The 21,754-nt window shown below is 37.9% G+C and overlaps 1 protein-coding gene across 8 annotated transcripts in view; it reads right to left on the bottom strand.

Moving 5' to 3' along the window:
* Window positions 1-11,266: 11,266 nt before the first annotated feature.
* mid2 (midline 2) overlaps window positions 11,267-21,754 on the bottom strand; it is a 269,448-nt gene continuing 258,960 nt past the window's right edge. For all 8 annotated transcript variants that reach the window (XM_087281616.1, XM_087281619.1, XM_087281618.1 and 5 more), the window contains one exon: window positions 11,267-16,629. In XM_087281616.1, coding sequence (XP_087137742.1) covers window positions 16,227-16,629 — 403 coding nt within the window. In that variant the 3' untranslated portion in view covers window positions 11,267-16,226. The remainder of the gene's footprint in view (window positions 16,630-21,754) is intronic.

The raw sequence follows: 21,754 nt of genomic DNA, 5'->3' as shown, positions 1-21,754 counted from the left end.
AATGGTTCAGTCTAAATATGTTATTTTTTAATTTTGAAACTATTATAAAAAACAGAGAGATTTCAGTAAGATTAAATTAACTTCATCCCAATTAGATTAACTTCATAATTATTTTACCAATGCTGTCATTTTTAATCACAGTTTTAGTTTTGGATTTTTATTTTCAAGGCAGTTTACACTTTTCAAGTCATTTCATTACTTTTTTCCTACAGTTAAGCAAAAAATGTGTTAAATTTCAAAACAGCACCAGAGGATACATGACTTTACTGTGGAAATTGTTGTTTTTATGAAAACTAGTATTTTATAGTATTAACAGTTAAAAGCTGTACTACACTGTAGAACTGTGTGTGCAGCTCACAGTACCACTGCATGCCTCATATGTGTATGCTAACACTCAAGTTATCTTAGGGTCATAAGAAACCTCAAGGGTTTCTTATGACCCTAAAAAAACAAAAACAAAAAAAAACACTTTAAAGCATTACATTGAAGAATTGATATGCAGTGAAATATTTAATGTTTCATTACTTATGTTTGGCATCACAGGGGCTCAATATTTATTCATTAATTCATTTTCTTTTCGGCTAAGACCCTTTATTAATCAGGGGTGCAATAGCTTAAGGCACCGCCAACTTATCCAGCATATGTTTTACACAGCGGATGCCCTCCCAGCTCCAACCCAGTACTGGCAAACACCCCTGCAATCTCATTCACACTAGTACACTATGAACAATTTAGCTTACCCAATTCACCTAAAGTGCATGTATTTGGACTAATGGGGGAAACCGGAGCACCCGAAAGAAACTTACATAAACACGGCAGAACATGCAAACTGCACACAAAAATGCCAACTGACTCAGTCAAGGTTCGAACCAGCGACCTTGTTGTGAGTTGACAACTAAAAAGTTCCTAAAAGCAAAGAAGGTCAAGGTGCTCCCAGATTGGCCAGTCACCAGACATGAACGTTATTGAGGATGTCTGGGGTAAGATGAAGGAGAAGGCATTGAAGATGAATCCAAGGGATCTTGATGAACTCTGGGAATCTTGCAAGAATGCTTTCTTTGCCATTCCATATGACTTTATTAATAGTTATTTGAGTGAATGGCGTCTGCAAGCTCATGGGAGTCATACACAATATTAATTATTTTTTCGCTGCACCATAACTTTATATGCTATACTGTACATATTGCACTGTACTTTTGCCTAAGAAAATTCATACCATATAGTCCTAATTAAATAATTAACAATAAAGACACAATCATATTTTATTTTTTTAAATAAGGATAATCTAAAGGCCTTTGCCTTTCTTAAAAGCCAAATCTGATACCAAATGATCAACCAGAAGTCAAGTTATTATTTTTTGTTCCTAAAAATGGAAAAGGCAACAAATAATTATATATATAAATACATTTTTATTTTTTATCTCAACCAATGTAACTTCGCACAAACATGAGTGAGAACATGAGTATGCATTGAGCTACTCTGTACACTGCAAATAGCAGTGAACAACAGAGTACAACAGATTCCTTTGGGACCATGAATTTGGAACACGACTCCTTAAATCTCCTTTTGTTTTAAGTGAAATACAATGTTCTACCTTTTAATAAAAACAATCCTGTCAAAGCAATCCTGTGTTCTTCCTCTCAGCTGCATCTGACTGGTCGATACAAACAGGATCTGTTGCAGAAGAAAACTCAACATTCAGTACAGTCGAGCTTTCCTAAACCGAACACTCACCAAGAGTCCCACACTGAGAGATAGCAATAACTCACCCTCAGCCGCTATAAACTGTAATCCAATTCCAGCATCAGTCGGCTGGAGATCTGTGACCAAACTCTCAAGCCGATCACCAGGTCAGATGTCCTGCACCTCCAGATCCAGGAGAAACGGTGGGCCATCAGTCTCTGTCAGACACCACCATAAAGCTCTGAGGCTCAGGGATACACATGATTGATGGCTCCTTGAGAGATTAATCTCGATTGAGTGCAGGAAAGTAATGATCTACTGCCCGCTCAGATCCTCATTGCGCAGGACATCGAGCGCTACTTCATCAGTCAGTTGGCTGGACTCCATGCCTGCGGCCCAGTGTGCTATTTCTACCAGACAGGTGGTGGTGCTTCTCCATTGCCTTTCCTCGTCGTCTAGTTTGATCCATTTTCTTTTCAGGGCTGATTGGAAAGATACAGCATTAATATAGTGTGAAGAAATGTAATCAATAATGTATGAAGTGAGAAAGAAATAGGCCATCCGGCAACTGTATTATATGAGAAAAGTCTATTTTATGCATTTGCTGCAGTGGAGTTTGACTATGTAAGCAAGAAATGGCTTTTTCTATAACACATACGATAGACAGACAGGCAAACAGACAGATACATCAGATGGAAACATAGATAGCAGGCATAAAACTGACAGACAGACAAACAGGTAGACAGACAGACAGAAAGACAGAGAGAGTGGACAGACAGATATAGTAGACAAAGTAACCCAGACAGACAGACAAAGTAGACGGAAAGATAGACAGATATAACAGACAGAGAGACAAACAGTTATAGCACACCCAGTGCTGACAAAGAGAAACAATAGACAGAAAGATAGACATAGATAGAGAACTAACAGACAGACAGACAGACAGACAGACAGACAGACAGACAGACAGATGTAGTAAATGAACAGAAAGATAGACAGATATTGTTGACAGGCAGACAGACAGGTACAGTGGACAGATTAATAGACAGATATAGTACACATACAATTGACAAACAGACAGACAGACTGGCTGGCAGGCAGGCAAAGATACAGTAGACAGACAGATATAGTAGACAGACAGATACAGTAGACAAATAGACAGATAGACAGGTAGGCATATAAACTTTACAGAAAATATGATTAAAACAGACAGATACCACTGACAGACAGATACAGTAGACAGACAGACAGACAGACAGACAGACAGACAGACAGACAGGTAGACATATAAACTTTACAGAAAATATAATAAGATAGCAGATACAGTAACAGACACAGCAAAGAGACAGACAGATACCATAGACAGACAGACAGATAGAGTAGACAGGCAGACAGACAGACAGACAGATACAGTGGACAGACAGGCCAACAGACAGACAGACAGACAGACAGACAGACAGACAGACAGACAGACAGACAGACAGACAGACAGGCAAACAGGCAAACAGTCAGATACAGTAGAAAGACAGACAGACAGACAGACAGACAGACAGATAGACAGACAGACAGACAGACAGAGAGTCAGATACAGTAGACAGACAGATACAGTAGACAGATAAATAGACAGATACAGTGGACAAATAGACAGACAGACAGGTAGGCACATATACTTCACAGAAAATATAATTAGATAACAGACAGATAACACTGACAGACAGATACAGTTGACAGACTGATACAGTGGACAGATAGACAGACAGGTACAGTGGACAGAAAGTCAGATATAGACAGAAAACTAACAGACAGGCAGGTAAACAGTCAGATACAGTAGACAGACAGACTAACAGATACAGTAGATAAACAAACAGAGAAGTACAGTAGACAGAGAGACAGACAGATATAGTATACATACACCTGACAGACAGACAGACAGACAGACAGACAGACAGACAGACAGACAGACAGACAGACAGATACAGTAGACAGACAGAAAGACAGACACAGTAGACAGACAGACAGACAGACAGACAGACAGACAGACAGACAGACAGACAGACAGACAGACAGACAGACAGAAAGACAGACAGACAGACAGAAAGACAGACAGACAGATACAGTAGACAGATACAGTAGACAGATAGACAGACAGATCCAGGATTCTTTTATGTCCTGTTGTGTCCTCCAGAAGAATGATTCAGACTGACATGAAGATCAGTAAAATAACTTTTTTAGTTCTTAAAGTCGAATCCTTGAACATCCATTTGAATTGTTTCTATCAATTGGACTCATATTAAGCAGCAGCTGGTCATGCGGCGGGTGTAGAGTTATCAGAGGAACAGATGCGACTAAAGTGGGCTGTTTTGGGGACGTTATGAAGGTGTCAGGGAGTCATCAGGTAGACGCAGTTGCCGCAGGTGTTCACGAGCCTTTTACTGCACATTACATTCAGCCTCAACAGTCCACTACACCACCAGCATAAAATCCTTACACAATGAATAATGCTGCTGGATTTCATCACAATTTAGTGAATTAAGAGATTTCCAGAGAGCGCGAGGTCAGCCAAGCTGGATAAACGCCAGCAAGTGTGTTATGCTAACACGCTACTGGAGTGCTTTTCTTTATCTGCAGCATTACGATGTCATTTTAGGGTCACCATGAGACCTTTTGACCCCGCACACTAATTAGAAAGCTGAACATTTGATATTAATTTAATCTGACAAAGTGCCACTGCTACATACAAGAGCGATGCTAAAACGCACTTCAGCGCAGATCTAATTAATTTGTTGTTTTACATCACATTAAGAGACAAGGTGACAAATGATGTAACAAATTATCCCGAATCCTCTAATTACTTGCGTAATTAAGATGTTAGTTAGAGGGTGTTTGACTGCAGACTAGGTGATGAAGCTAAGTGGGAATTAACGTTACATTTGGCTATTGGGCAATATAAGATTCTCATTATCACTGGGGCTGAGGAGCTTGATTGACAAGACTCGCTGAAGCTTTGATGTAAGGGAGACTTACAACTCTCATGAAATTCATATTTGGTTCAAAGGGCTCACTGAAGTTTCCATCAGTTCATCTCTGCTCTTGTATTGCTATATAAATTTGGAGAGGAGAGGGGACTGTGGAGTATTGTATGGAGTCTGAGTCTGTCACTACACGTGTTCAGGGTGTTAAGGAGGATTTTATCATGCTTAGGACTGCTAACCATGCTCCCATTACAAGAGATATGACCAAAATATAATAGGTATTTTTATTCTGAAGACAAAATTATTAGCTTTGCATAAAAAGTAGTTTAACAGAACCATGTTTTTTTTCCTTGCAACTGTATTTTTTAATGTATTTTTCTTCTGGAAGTTTGGCTGGAATAATAGAAAAAAAAAGTGATAATGTTAGGCGACACAGTGGCTCAGTGGTTAGCGCTGTCATCTCACAGCAAGAAGGTCGCTGGTTTGAGCCCTGGCTGGGTCAGTTGGCAGTTTTGTGTGGAGTTTACATGTTCTCTTTTTCGCATGGGTTTCCCAGTATGCTCCGGTTTCCCCCACACCCCAAAGACATGCGATATAGGTGAATCGAATAAACTAAATTGGTCAAAGTGTGCGAGTGTGAATGAGTGTGTGGGTGTTTCCCAGTACTAGGTTGAAGCTGGAAGGGCATCCTCTGTGCAAAACCTATGCTGGATAAGTTGGTGGTTCATTCTGTCATGGTGACACATGATGAACAAAGTGACTAAGCTGAAGGAAAATGAATGAATGAATGATAATGTCAATATTATTAGCCTCCTTAAGATTTTTGTTCCTTCGCCTGGCTACAGAACAAAGCATTGGATTGGATTAAATTGGATTTGAATGGAATGTCTTTATTGTACCCGAGGGGCAGTTTGACTAACAGCAATAGCAGACACACATGAACACTCAAACAAACATATAGAAATAACAGTAAACAATACAATTAATAATAAAACAATGAACAAATACAACTTTAAGATTGTTAGTAACCCAAGTGCAGTTAGAACAAATGAATGCAAATATCTGTTGGACCTACCCCTTCTGGAATAAGTATACCTTCTGCCTGATGGGTGATCAATCATGCTCATAAGCACAATGTTGAAAATGTCTATAATTATAATGTGTTTCTATATTTATATATACATTTATATATTTATTATTTATCGTGATTTTTGAAAGTAATACATCACTTTGTAAACTTTATTATTACTATTTGTTGAATCTCCCCATAGTTTGATGTCTGCATGGTATGCTCTTTTTTTTGTTACGACTTTTTTTGTTTTTGTTTTTGTTTGGTTGTATGTTTTGTTTTGTGTAATTATAGGGCTTTATATTTGATTCATTGTATATCTGACATGTCTCAGTCAGTTTGTGAAAGATTATGTTGGAATTTATTTTGGCCAAAATTGATATGTTTTTGAAAGGCCTAAGAAAACAAAACAAAACAGTGCGTGTACCGTGAAGCTGCTTCGTGTAAACCATGGTTAACATATTTAAGCGTTTAAATTGGACTGTAAGCTGAATAGTATCTTGTACTGTATTATTTACTGTAATAATGGCAAAGCCAAAATAAATCAGTCATTAAAACGAGAGGGGTCTGGATGCAGACCTGGTGCAGTGCAATCTGAGCTGCATCCAATGCTTTTTAATGTGTTCATCTAACCCCACCCCTAACACTACCTGCCACAGTGACGTCACTCACTCCATTGAGTGCATTGTGTCTGACATTGCATCACTGAGTGATGATATCTCAGCTTCCATCATAAAGGCTGCATCCAGATACTATTGATTAAAACTATTGTTTTAAAATGTGTTTAAAATTATTCTGTCCATAAAACAGCACTTAGGAAATATTCGAAAAAGAATTCAAATTTCACAAGGGCAAATAACTTTGTCTTCAAAGATTAAAATATTTTTTTTTCCTACTAAGATTATAAACCTGAATCAAAACATTAAAGACATTGGCTGTGTTGGAAATCATATACTTCCATACTAATTAGTATGCTAAAAACAGTATGCGAGCCGAGTAGTATGTCATAGAATCAGTACGCGAGAAATAACCAGATGACCTACTCCTTGCGGGCAGGATTCTGAAGTGTGCATCTGATGAACTATGCTATCCCATGATGCACTGTGAGATAATTCATATATGGAAGTGAAGCGACGCAACTGACGTGAGTAGGTCACATGATTATGACAAAATGTTGGATGTAGTATGCTGAGTTCCATTCATACTGCTCACATTCATACTGTATAGAACACAACTTTCTAACAGTCGAGAAGTACATTTAAATTTAAATGCAGTACCTACTGAGTAGAAGCAACCAACACTTTCAAATTGAATTTAAAATTGTTTTGAAAATTGTGATGGTCTTCTCTATTGTGATGCGTATTTTAGTAAAGTTCATTATTTCATTCATTTTCCTTCAGCTTAGTCTTACAAATAAAACCATTATTATTTAATAAAAAACAAGAATTGTCAGTTATTCAAAACATTAAACTGAAAGTTCATTTGAGATCATCACATAACTACAGATCTGTTATTGTACATCATCAAGACTTCAAGATGTGATACACGTTCAAAGCAAAACTGATGCTTTTTATTGAATGGGAAAGTGTTTATAAGCGGTTCTTTTCAAGTCATCATAGGAAATCTTTATCTCAGCTCAGTAAATTAGCCATTCCAGCTCAACATCTACGATCAATGACCTCCATTTTAAAGTAGCATGTATTTTGTAGTAAATCTCATTTGAACTTTTGAAAAGACGTGCTATCATTTTATAAACAAATAGGCAATAGTTTTTGCATACGCTGAGCTTTGCATCTTTCAGAAAAACAACAACAATTTTGCCATAATTCTAAACAGCATCTCGACATATGCTGAGGAAAAGCAATAAAGCCTTTACCAAAAAATAATGCCTCACGGAACACAGTGCGAGATTAACCTGAGATCTATTCCTCGATCAATGTGAAGCTAAGTCTGCGCTGCTTACAGCCAGCTTAACAAATCACACGTTCAACACAACAATCTGCCACACGCCAGCCAGAAGCTTTCATTCCCATATTTTAATCTTTTCTGCTGACGTACTGACACATTCACTGTCAGCGATACTGAATATTTCAATCTGCAGTGGTACAGTGGCACAGTAATTTCAGGTCTTGTGTTGTGCTGAAGAGCAGGCAGTGGGGTGAGCTCTTCAAGTTCTCCTGATTTCCATGCTCACACATGGAGCCTGTGATAAGAGTCATTACCGCAGAGAGCCGTAATCACTGCCTCCGCTGTGACTGTACTAGTGCAGGAATCAACCCAGAGCGCTGATGAGATACTGAGGAATCTACTTTGAGTTCAGTAACTCTGAATGAAACAGAAGGCAGCTTTAGTTTAATACAAAATGCAAACTTCACTTCACTGAATCCTTTGGGGCGACAGACATGCAATTTCAACAAGCAATTTCAGAAGATTGAAGGTTTGAATAATTCTGATTATATATGTATTGTCTCCAGTGGTGTAAAGTAACAAATTACAAATACCCAAACTACTGTAATTGAGTAGTTGTTCTCAGTAATTGTAATTTACTAAGTAAAAAACTAAAAATGTGTTCTTTTAGTTTCCCTTGAGTCCATTTTTAGTGCAGTATTGGTACTTTTACTCCATTACTTCAATCTGCAGTCACTACTTTATTCTTTTCTATGTGGATTAGACAAATCAGTGTGTGATTCCCATCCAATAAAAATCACACATAGAAAGTAAAACTACTTAAGACGTGCAGCTAACAGTTTCAACAAAAAGATGTCCAAAATCTTTACACGCAAATGACTCAAAAACTGTTAGACTGAATGTCACTGATGAAAAGATAATGGATGTTTACTGTATAATGACTGAAATGGCCTTAAACAATAACTAACTGCACTACAGAATGTTACGTTTACACACACACACACACACACACACACACACACACACACACACAAACACACACACACACACGCACAAATTACATATAAACGCATCATCCTGTCCCAGTGTAAAAAGTTTAAAAGGTTTACTTATTACCCATACTTAATATACTTACCCATACTTACCCATAAGTAATATTTACAACAGGTACGTTTACTCCACTTGCCCTACATTTTTGGGCTTGGTACTTTTACCTGAGCATGATTTTCAGTACTCCTTCCACCCGATTGTCTAATATTGTTCTGCATTAATGGCCAAATCTCAAGCTGTGACCGCTTACAAGGGCACTTGAAAAGTTAGTTTACCCTTAAATGTGCTTGCATTTTATTTTACAGCATTTATACTAACAGTGTACTTACTAAACAAAGTACTGGGCTATATAAAGTTACTAGTACCTGGTTATGATATGCTTAACTATAGTTATCCTGTTTTTGTAAATGACTGTGATAATTAATAATAGCTCCTTACTATTATATAGCGCTTTTCTGAACACTCAAATCGCTTTACACATTGGGGGGAAACCTCCTCATGCACCTCCAGTGTGCAGCATCCACCTAGATTAGGTGACAGTAGCCATATTGTGCCAGACTGCACACCAAACATCAGCTGTTTGGTGGAGGGGAATCAGAGTGGTGAAGCCAATTATGATATTGAAATGGTTACCATCATAATGGACAGAAACCAGTGAGCAAATTAGGCCAGGTTAAATCCCTACCTAATTTTAATGACAACAAAGAGTCAGGACCTCAGTTTAATGTCTCATCTGAAAGACGGCGTTCACTGAGCAGTATAGAGTCCCTTTCACTATGCCAGGACCCACACAGACCACAGGTTGAGTGCCTCACTAACATCACTTCCAGCAGCAACATAGCTTTTCCATGTGGTCTCCCATCCAGATACTAACCAGGTGCAGCCCTCCTTAGCTTCAGTGGGCGACCATGTGAGAGATGCAGAGAACTAGCTGCCGGCAGCTAGTACATATTATGCTTGAAGTGTTTTGGTTGAACAGACTTTTGAAGGTAGGACATAAATCTCTCATGCATTTGTAACAACATGAGGGTGAGTCAAGAATGACACAGTTTTCGTTTTTGGTTGAACTTGAATCCCAGGCTTAAATGTGACAGACTTAAAATCCGGACATACCTACAGTAGGCATAGTAAGGGTTGGATTGTAGGGGTGGTCTGACTTATTTAGATTCTTTTTGACTTTGTTTATGTTTATGAGGAAGGTAAGCTTCCTGTATTTTTCTTTAAAGACTTACAGGTTATTTAGATTATTTACTTAGCAGTTTCTTTTGTTTGTTGTTTTTGGCCAGTGGCTACCCTAAAAAGATCTTCATTTAAATGGTATTATTTTTTTTGTATAAAAAAATCTATTCAATTTCTCTCAATTGAGTCTCTGCGTTTAGTTGTCGACCGAAGGGGATCTTTACCCTAAGTTTATTTTGTTTGTTTCCCTTGGAAAATCCACCACCTACAAACATTTCATTTATTATACCCATGCTGTTTTCCTCTAGACTTTGGGCATAATAGCAACAAACACATCTACTCTGCTGAATATATAAGGTATTTTAACACACATTTATGCATCGTGTCATATCACTCAGCTCTTGCTGTGATTTTTCTGGAGTGAAAGAACACAAAAAATGTCATAGGACTCTACTGTTTATGCATAGGTTAATATTTATTCTTTTTTTTTTCATATACATTGAAAACCAAAATGTACAACTCTAACTCTATTCTGTCAGCCCCTTTTTCAAATAAAGATATAATTTAGCCTATATTTTCACTCTGGTGGTATACAGATCACTCACTCACTTCTTTTAGCTGAAATAAACATCTCTACCACTCACACGGAACCTACTCAATTAGTTTAAATAATTTTGGACAACTGAAGTTTAATTAATGTTGATGTGTGTATTTTATAGGACATCACATTGTGTGTGTTTGTTGGATGTGTCAACAATCCATCTGATTATGCTTAAATTTAACACAGCATAAGGAATAACAACGTTGTTACAATTTACCAGTTAATCCAATAATACATTTAAAATATTCAAACACTGTATGCTTCACAATGAATTTATAATTTATATATGTATATATATTTTTAATGGAAGTAAATGTAGCACAAACTGACACTTTGTTTTGAAAATGACCTCCAATACTTTGTTAATACAATTTTTTCAGAATCCTCAGGTTAACGGCCAGACTAAACCATAACCTCCTAAAAATACAAAAGAAATGCTTAATAATCATTCCATTTTAGCTTATGCATACAAATTATGAGACAAGAATTCAACCTAATACAATAATCTTTAGGGAAATCATTTTGTTTTATTACTATTTTGCTATAGGTGAGTGTTCATTATTGTGACTGACCTTTGTGTGAGACATCCTGAGTGCTGAATGTTCCCCTGTGCCAGATAGAGCAGCTGAGGAGCATAAGCAATGCCGTATTACATGACTGTGGGCACTGACTGGCCTGCCAGTGCAGCAGGGCTCCCTCTATGCTCTTGCTCATAACCTTATGGGCATATTCATTTGGCATTACTAACCTCCTCCCAAAACACAACGATCTGAAAAACAGGGCAATAATGGAACGAAACACACATTTGGGATCAGATTTTATTTGGACTCACATAAATAACAATAGTTCATATATATATTTTTGTATATTATACAATTTATATATAATATATATTTCCTCCTATGATTTACATTCTTTTTTTGCTAAGTTATATCTATTGAAACAGGAGCATAATGTTGATGAACAGCTGCTTGAGCACATGATATCAAAGAAGAGGATTCAGTTCTTTCTTTTCTTTTCTTTTCTTCAGAAATGTAGAAAACAATCAATCGAAAACAGAAAAGTAATGAATTAATTAGTCTCAAATGCAAAGAAAAGGGCTAACTGGAAACCTGATATGCCATAACAATATTCTTCCTGGACATTTCCCATAAAAAAATGTTTATATAAATATAAAACAGCAGAGAATATCACAGGAAATGCTTCCAGCCAAGCCAGATCATCATGCAGTCACCCAGTGAATCGCACTTGAACAAACAAACAATTCTAGATCAGTAACTGACTTCTCACCTTAACCATTTGGCCTCTGAAAAGCCCAAATCTGAGCTTATACATGAGTCTGAAAAAAGGGAGAAGCAAATCTTCAAACTATCCCTCAAGATTTGCCTAATGATAAGTGTAAATGTTGAAGACTTCCTGGGATGCATGTCATCTTGCTGTTTTCAGCATGCAGGGCTGCACTCAAGACCGTGACACATGACAGCAGCTGCTGCATTGCCAGGGACAACAGGACTGACATCAGTGTGACTGAATGAAGTAAGAGAGACTGAGAGGGAGGGACAGTGCAGTAGTGGACATCTCAGGGTTTGTGTTCATAGAGAACACACACTGACAATGATTTGTCATTGCTATGTCAAACGTCTCCCACACCGGTTCCACATGCAGAATTGTCAAACTCACCAAAAAAGCTCCATCAGTCTAAAAAAAAAGTCTCATTATGGTGTTTCCCAAAATCTAAACATTTGGTTTTGAGGCTCTAGGTAATTAGCCAGAAAATATATAAATGTGAACAAACACAAGCCTGTTCATTATTGCTCTACTATACTTTTGATGTATCATTGATTTATAGATTAAACGCATGAGTTCATGGTCATGGCGCCTTCAATTTGAACAAGAAACTAATACCTCTTTTCCACCAACGTGCCACGTGCTAATTTAGAGGCAGTGTTATTGCTATTTAGGAGCGGGTTCATCTGGCGAGCCTTGTTTCCACTGAGTGGTACGGTTTAGTTTAGTACAGATCACCTTTAACAGGCTTGTCTCCAATGCCAAAGGGTACCTATGGTTGGCGTTGTGTACAACCTAAAGTTTCAGACGATGTCATTCCCGCTCGAGGAAATGTGTACAGTAAAGCTGTGTGGGTCGTTCACATTTCATATGAGAAGCACTTCTCATGTATAAATGTTCATTAATAACCTTTCCATGAACAGGATTTGATTATAAATGCAGATAAATTATGCAAAATAGCCTAAGCATTTATCCATTTCTGAAAGAATCGGATGTCAGAAGCACTTCAATAATCACCTGCATGTCATTATTATGAGCTCAAGAAGTTTGTTATTTGAAATATAGACGCGTGGCGACTGCACATGAGCTCTATGAAACAAGCCTCGGAAACAACAACAGGACACAGCAGATTCTGTTTTTCTTTGGCTTTGTGGCTATTTATAAAGATGACGACAAGGTTTGTTTAAGTTTGAGTCAACAATGGTTTGTTAAAACATGTATATAGTATTATGGAGAAATGTCTGGGCTGTGCATTTAAAAATGGAGCTTCCTGTGTTTTCATTCTCCTGGCTTGTGCACGTACTAGTGATGTTTCGCTGTAAAGCAATAGCAATCAATCTGCGCATCTTGCTCCACGTTATGGTACTCTTTTGTTGTGCTAGGTACTCTTTGGAAAGGGTAGCCAAAAAGTCATATGGTACGGTTCGCTTTTTGATTCCCTTTGACAGTGGAAACAAACATAAAAGCATGACAAACCGTACCATACCGTACCGTACAGTACCACTCAGGGGTAACTGCCATAACAACTGCTTTGCTATTTCACTGTCTAGAGAGTCAGACAGTAGAGCCAGGTCAGACGTCACTGCTTACATCTTATTTTTCCAGCAACACAAATGCAGAATCACCAAATACAAACGTGGGATTAACGATGCGTTGCTATTAATATTAATAACTTTGCAAAACTTTGTAAATCAAAGCTTAACATATCTGAAGTGTTCATGCAGCGTGGAGTAGTTTGTATAGACAGAGTTTACGAACAATAATGACATGTTCATGCAGCGCACCATGATTTGTATAGTCAGAGAATACATGGTAGAAAACATATTTGCATATGGCGCTGTAATTTTAATAGAAAAAGATTAACGTTCATCACTGTGCTTCTGTTTCAAAAATGGCACTCGATAGAATTTCCGCACAACAATGTTGTGGTTTTACTTAAGAACCGATTTTCCTGGTTCAGAGTCAGTGCTTTGTGTGCCGAATGATATAGAACTGATTTGAAACTAGGCTTTGGCTCTGAACTAGCATTTAAACTGCCTTGGTGAAAAAGAGGTATATGGGACCAGTAGGTAAAGAAATGCTGGAAAAACCATAAAAACTGAGGTAAATGCAAACCCATCTTTATAGGATTAGGAATTTGCACAAATGGGAGTTTCCCATGAGGGCGAAAAAAGTTAAACCCAAAAACTGCCTCTAAACTCCAAGCCAAATAAGTTAAAAGTCTAATTCAAACAGCTAGTAGGTCTTAAGATCACATGGAAACATATAGAAAAAGAGATTGTACAAATTAATATGGATTAACCACCAATTTGCACAACATAAAGATAGAAATTCTCTGGACAGTTTGTTGGGTAAACATCTGTTTTGCATTTTCATCCTCTGCAAATACTATCAGTGCACAAAACCTATCCCTATATGATGAGCTCAAATTGACTGTTGCTCTGCACAACTGTGTGGGTTACTCTTTGAGGTGGGGATGTTAAACTCTTCCAACCATATCATACAGAAGACACTGTACAAATTCATATGATTTAGCCATGAGTCATTTATTAATTTTCCTTTGGCTTAGTCTCTTTATTCATCAGAGGTCACCACAGTGAAATCCAGCATATGTTTTACACAGTGGATGCCTTTCCAACTGCAACCCAGTACTGGGAAACACCCATACAATAGCCATCAATCAGTAAAATGTAAAATAGTTACACATGTTGTGTAATCATCTGTTTTATCCAATTGAAGTCACAATGCCATCAGCACATGCAGATTCTTCTAAAGGAGCAGTCACATTTATTATTGATCTGCTCAACCTAGGTGAAAACTACACATTCAAATAGGAATTATCACAGCTGAGAGTTTCCCATAAATGCAGCACGGTTCAATGAGAGTAAGAAAGATTGCTAAGCCAAATAATCCAGCAATTTGCTAAATATAAAATAATTATGAATTGGGCATGGTCATAAGGGCATGTTGAGTAATTGTCAGTTTTATGCTTTTAACCAATGCAAATAACAATGCTTTCAGTGCATGCAACTTGTTCTTAAGGGGTGGCCACTATTAATGCCATTATGCGCAATTCTGTGAAATCCAACAGGATATAGCTTGATTGAGAGTTCTGCATGATGGCGAACATTTTCACCAAGCAGTTTTTACTGTTCAAATTCAAGTTCATGCAAATTTACCATGCTGTCCAACAATACAGTTGCTTAGTTTGAAAGTGACTTCTTTATGCTTTGGCTAAACTGTCACTGAAATTTCACTCGTAACTGCACTGATCCACTTTATATTTTTGAAGGGAGCGTTAAGCTCTCAAGGAGGACTTGCATGATTCCTGTGCCTGCAAAGTGGATGGGATGGTAAAATGCTCTGTGCTTTCAATCAGAAAGATACAAAAGAATCAAAGCAATCATGTACATTCAGCAGAGCGAAGAGGAAAGACTCCACCAACACAAAGCAAAAAGTGCAGCAGGACAGTTGCGTCAGTAGTACAAATACCTCCCAATCTAGATATTTACAATAAACCGATTGGACACAAACCACTCTTTCAGGGAAGTGTCTCCAGTTTAGCATGCTATTGCAAAGATCTTTTGCTACACACTTGATCTTTTTGCCTGTACTGTCTAACACAAGTGATTGTCTTTATCCGAACCCACAACTGAGTGTCCTTATTATAGCCCTGAACGTCACACTGCGGAAGATCACGGAAGATTCGTCACAGCTTTAGATGCTCATTTAAGTCACTTTAAATGATAAACTGAAGAAACGAAATGTTCTGTTGCCAATCTTTCACATATATTTGAACAAATGTGATGGTTTTATATGCACTATGGTCCTGAAATTCAGCTCTAGATGGTCCTTACAGGCGTTAATTGTTGAACACATCCACAGATGGGACTTTGCGGTACATCATATATCAATGATTAAAAATACATGTTAAAAAAACACCAGGGGAACTTGTGCCTCATGCTTTTCACAAAACTAAACCAGAAACTGAGATAGTGAGAACAAATCACAGAGGAAATACATATCATGCCATCATCTCAATCATCTAACCAAAGCATCATCTTTTCTCCCTGAATATGAAAAGAGTGTGTTATAGACCCATCAGATAATAAATGTAACCCTTAGTAGAAACACCAAATTGTCATCCTAATATAATCCACTTTATTCGGTCCAAACGGAAGTCCAACCTTGTCTCAAGTAAGCAAGTCTTTTTACACACAGGAGGAACAAATTAAACTCTAAAAAGTGCTTTTAGGGATACATTAGAACTGACAAAAAAAGCAAACTGACGTTAAGTCTTAAATAATTTACAATTTAACTTCCCCCAAATCAGCTGTTAAAATCGGAGAGCTCATAATACACGCACTAACCGCTCATTTATGTAATCAACTAAAGCTCCAACTTCACCCAAGATCTGAACACTAGGAAAAGAAGAAGGGCAAAGGAACCTTCTGGAATAATCAGCTCCTTGGGTGCCTCAGTGGCAGCTCTTTATTCCAGAAACATAGGGTGACTCCTGTTGGCGGCAGATGCCCTCTTGCTGCTCGCTGCAGTCCACAAAGTCAGGCACCGGCAGCCCTGACATGATCATCAATGACTTGTTCCAGATCATGAAGGTGGGAGCCACCGGAAGCAGGAAGGAAACGTCAAAAGTGTATATGTGCTGGGAGTTCATGGCATCATAGAAGGACAGAGTGTTGTTGTCGTAGTCCAGAAGAACTCCCACCCTGCGCAGCTGTAGTGACGCTTCCACGATGGACTCCTTGTTGTTGTGCCGCACCAAGAAGTTATTGTTGCAGCGTGAGAAAACCCAAGATGATGAGTTTTTACCACTCCACTCGTTTTTGGGTGCTGACTTATAGGCCACACCAAGAGCGTACCTGAAGGGGAAACAGATGAAAAACACTGTTATTGGATACTGGGGCATAATGCTATAGGTATCTTGGCTCTCTTTAGTGTCTTAACACAGAATTTACACCAGGAGTATACAATCCTGCTTCTGGAATACATTGGTCCTGCAAATTTGAGCTCCATCCTGTTTCTACACAACTGACTAGAAGTTTCTATTTAGGCCAGGGATTGCCTTACTTTTGGGAGATGAGAGTCTTTATTACTTACCACCAGACAAAGTGTAAGGGCATACTCACACTATGTACAGTTGTTTTGAACCGGGCCAAAGCACGCTTGTCCCCCCTCCCGTCTCCCCTGATGGCCCGCACTCACATTACATTCGGGCCTGGGCAAGCTTACGTCATCGATGATCGATTGTTCAGTAGAGAAACCCTCTCGCTCAGCACAGTGGACATTTCTTTAGTTATATTGTTTTAGTTGTTTTAGATGCGGTGTCACACAGTCAAATATTTCGCCAAACAGATCCGCCACTTTTGACGCCCATAAACAGTCATAAAGTCCTGGTGCTGAAGGAATTAGGAGGTTTGCTAAAGGCGCAGCTGTGGTGCAGTATGGAATTTGCATCTTTAATAATCTTCGACAGTAGTTTCCAGCTTAGGCACGTTTTGCACTCACACACAAGTGTACCGCACCAAAGCCCAAGTGAACCGCACTCAGGCAAACCTTTTCCAACCGAAGTGAACCGTGCCTGAGCCTGATTCAGCTCACTCACACTTCACAAATAATCCGGGAAATGGGCCTGGGCACGGTTCGGATAGTATAGTGTGAGTAGGTCCTAAATGCCGACTTGAAGCTACATCAGGAATGGTCTCTGATCTCATTCCTACACTCACATAGAAGTTTCTAGTGGGACCAAAGATTGTCTTACTAAGAGATAAGAGTCTGCATTCCTTACCTTTTGGAAAAAAAAAGATAATGGCTAACTTGGATCATGTGAGGGACCTTGGGCAATCATATAATGTCTTATTGCAGTGTTTCCCAACACTTATCCTAGAGGTACACAAGATGTCAAATCACCTTTTCTGACCCATTAATTTCAGGTTTTGGAATCTTCTAATGTTCTGATGAGCTGATTCACCTGCTTCGAATGTTATCATATGATTGAATGGACTTTATCTGTGTAATATAAATGTAATGTGTGTATTTATATAGTGCATTTATCGTGTATGGCCATACACCCAAAGCGCTTCACAATCATGAGGAGGGTCTCTCCAAACCACCACCATTGTGCAGCATCCAGTTGGATGATGCGACGGCAGCCACAAGACAATAGCGTTAAAGCGCTTAACACACACTGGAGCTAATTTAGTGGATGGGGATGATTGGGAGGCCATGATGGTAAAGACCGAGAGGGAATTTGGCCATGACACAGAGGTTACACCCCTACTCTTTACGAGAAGTGCCATGGGATTTTTAATGATCACAGAGAGTCAGGACCTCGTTTTATTGTCTCATCCGAAAGACGACACCCACTGACAGTATAGTGTCCCCTTCACTGTTACTGGGGCATTGTGACTCACACAGACTACAGGTCAACCACCCCTGCTGACCTCATTAACACCCCTTTCAACAGCAACCCGTTTTTTCCATGTGGTCCTCCATCTGGGTACTGACCAGGCTCATCCCTGCTTAGCTTCAGTGAGTAAACGCTTGGGCTGCAGGGTGATATGGCTGTGGCGTGGTTATCAGCTGATAGCTATGGGGGGCCTTCTATGACTACTGGTAGGCTCAGAAGGCTGTTATCATCCATCCACATGGCTAATAAGCTATACTAATAGAGAAGACTCCAGATCCAGATCTGTTTTTACATTACTTTGACGGTTGGGATAGGGCTAGATGTTAATAAAATACAATAAATGGGAAATTTAATAAATATTATAAATAATTCTCGTGGTCAATCAGCTATACTAACAGAGAAGACTCCAGATTGAGATCTTTTTTTTACATTACTGTGATGGTCGGGTTTAGGGTTGGGGTTAACGTTAATAAAATACAATTAATAGTTAATTTTAGAAATAATATAAATAACTCTCCGGCCGCAGCCATACGTGATCTATAGCTTATTCACCATGTGGATGGATGATAGCAGCCTTCTGAGCCTACCACTATATCTATCAGCCCATGTCTTTCAGCTGATAACCACTGATAATTGATTCAATTGAGTGATAACATTCGAATCGGCTGGCTGATTCAGGTGTGTTTGAAACAGTTGTGTAGGAACAGTTGTGTAGTGCTGGATTGCTGTTAGAAACAGGGTTGGGAAACACTGGCCTATGGTCTGCATCCCTGTCTACCACGAAGATCGCAGTGCTAATATTAGTGGTTATGCTGTTTGGGCTAAAGTTTGCCACATGCCTATTGTATAAGCCTTGGTAAGAGTGGAAACTTGATTAACTGGGTCAGGTAAGTTTAATTAGGATTGGATCTAAACTTTGCTGGAAAGTGGTTCTTATGTCCACTGTTGTGTTTGTATTTATGATTCATTTATGTAGCACCATGGTCCAGCGAGACACAACATTTTGTTTCTCTGTATGTCCACACATGTAGCAGAATGACAATAAAGCTTGACTTGATTTCTGTTCAGCTTTGGGATACACCAATACTCTTTTTTTCCAGCTGCTGAAAACTGTTTACACTGGATTTGACAGAGAACAATTAAAATCAATGTATCCTTCGTGGATTAGAATAGGATTGAATCTGAAAGCTATAGGATGGCATCAGTTTATAGTTGAAGATTTTTTGTGTGTTGTATCACCTGCAGTGTAGACCAAATATCTCATTATAATAGAATTTATTGTCTGTTATTGAGTTGAGTCATACCACAGTTGTCAGGTGTGGTCATTATGCAAGCCAAGTGCACACTTGATGATTCTAGCCATGATTTTTTCATTTGAGACAAGTTAATCAAAATCTATTGTCTTTGGTCATTAGTTTGACATGTCTTACAATGACTGTCAAGCCAAGCATCAACAGGAGCACAGAACATGATGGCTCAATTAATGAAGCAACAATGAATTACCACTCACTCAATTATTTTTTGCTCAATATTAATGCTGGAGACACTTTTATTTTGGTCGCCACCTTTTCAGTTCTCTGTGTTTACCGTCAGTACAAGTTTCATGGATTGATGAAGTAAAACAATGGGGAATTGTTTGTGATTATGTCATTTTTTTAAATGAGTTTTGACTGTCACAAACTCTGGCAATAATGACTGACCACACAGAATGAATCGGGGGGTTGGGGAGGGAGGTGGAACCCACCACCTGGTCTTCATAAAAAAAGGCTCGGATTCCTGGAATTGAACATGTAATCATTCTTAATAAACCAAGAGAAAATTCGAAGTAACCTGACAGCAAGCGATCAGTAGTGATATCCTGTAGACAAATAGCTTTTTCAGATAGCACAATTTTTAATAAATACAAATACTGAATATTAGAACAGAAAATACAAGCACAACAGTTGCACATGTTGTTTGTGAAGCCAGTCTGACTAAACTATGAACTTTAATAATGAATAAAAATGAGCAAAGTGTGTTGTTCAAATTGTATGGTCATAGTGGTAATATTCTAATCCACTATTTTACTCTGCTTGTCAACAATGGTTTTAAATAAAGATACTGCATCACACATATTTAGATTTTTTTTGTGGATATGCTATATTACACTTGCAATACAGCAAGTGGAGTTTCAGACTATTAAGAGTAATTTAAAGCATTTCTAAAACAAAATTGTTAATAAAATATTTAATTATTCTGTGTATTTCAAGTGTTGCACATCCATACACTCTCAAAAATAAAGGTGGAGGAGCTGTCACTGGGGCAGTACCTTTCATACATTTGTACCCAAAGATTTCACATTAGTAGCTCAATGGGGCTTATTAGTACCCAAATGTACCTAAAAAGTAACGCTTCAGGGACAAGTTTCTACCTTTTGAAAAGGTACTGCCCCAGTAACAGCCCCTGTACCTTTATTTCTGAGAGTGTAGTAAATTTTTGTACTGTGGAAAAGAGCAGGGGTCCATTCTTCGTACCTTACTTAAATAATCTAAGATGATTTGGCAGATCCTGAATCTTTTAATCTTGATAACTAATCTCTGGCTAACTTGGTTCTTCAAACAAGTTTGCAAATCAGATTAAAATGTCCGGATGAACTGATCTGAGATTGCAGCGTGTGAATCATGATCAGGAATGCAACGATTGGCTGACGGCACAGCAGTGTAATGACATCATCTGAATAATATTCTATGGTCCAAGTCAGCAAAATTACATAAAATTCAGAGTAAACGGTTTGTTAAATATGATACGCAATAACTTTCCACATTTGTTAAGGGCTGCAGACTTTACACTTTCATTTAGCAACTGAATTAGTTTTATATTTAAAGTGGATTTTCTTTATTATAGTAGTCTGGGCCTATTCAAGTTTCATAAACTGCATAAGGAGTAACTGGCTGTTAATAAATAAGATTCATTTTGCATAAAAAAAGCATAAACGCATTTTGATATTGCTAAAGGAGTCTGCAACTTTATCAAATCATTAATGATTCAGCATATTAGCAGTCAAAACATGTGCATGACTGCATGAATTATAATTCGAATATTGTGCATGTCTATTATTATACACAAATTGTACTAAAGCTGGGTCAGTATCTTAAAATAGTATGCATTTGTATATAAAAGGTCAATATTAATAAATGTTCTTTTTGAACCCCTTAAGAAGAACTACCCGTGACAGTCTTTATTTTCAATCTATTTATAATTTATTTATAATTATTTATATGTCTTTATTTAACTTATTTCAGAGTGCAGATTGCAAATATATATATATATATATATATATATATATATATATATATATTTTTTTTTTACTTTAAACTAATTTTTTTTTTTTTTTACAATTTTACTATATTCCCAAGTGTATATAATTATTACTGTAAGAAAGTATCAGCATTTGGTATAAACTTTCAGTATTACCTTGAAATAACCCGATCTGATCCTGTTTATATGAAATAAGCCTGCTCCTGAGCAGGTTTGAGCTACCAGACCTGTTGCTATGACAACAAATCTCACATGAGTTTTGAAGAATGAAGCAATCCTGG

This window comes from Danio rerio, chromosome 14 (genome assembly GCF_052040795.2).
Source record: "Danio rerio strain M-AB ecotype USA chromosome 14, GRCz13ab, whole genome shotgun sequence".
Classification (NCBI taxonomy): domain Eukaryota; kingdom Metazoa; phylum Chordata; class Actinopteri; order Cypriniformes; family Danionidae; genus Danio; species Danio rerio.
The sequence above is the reverse complement of the archived record's forward strand: the minus strand, read 5'-3'. Positions and strand labels throughout refer to the sequence as shown.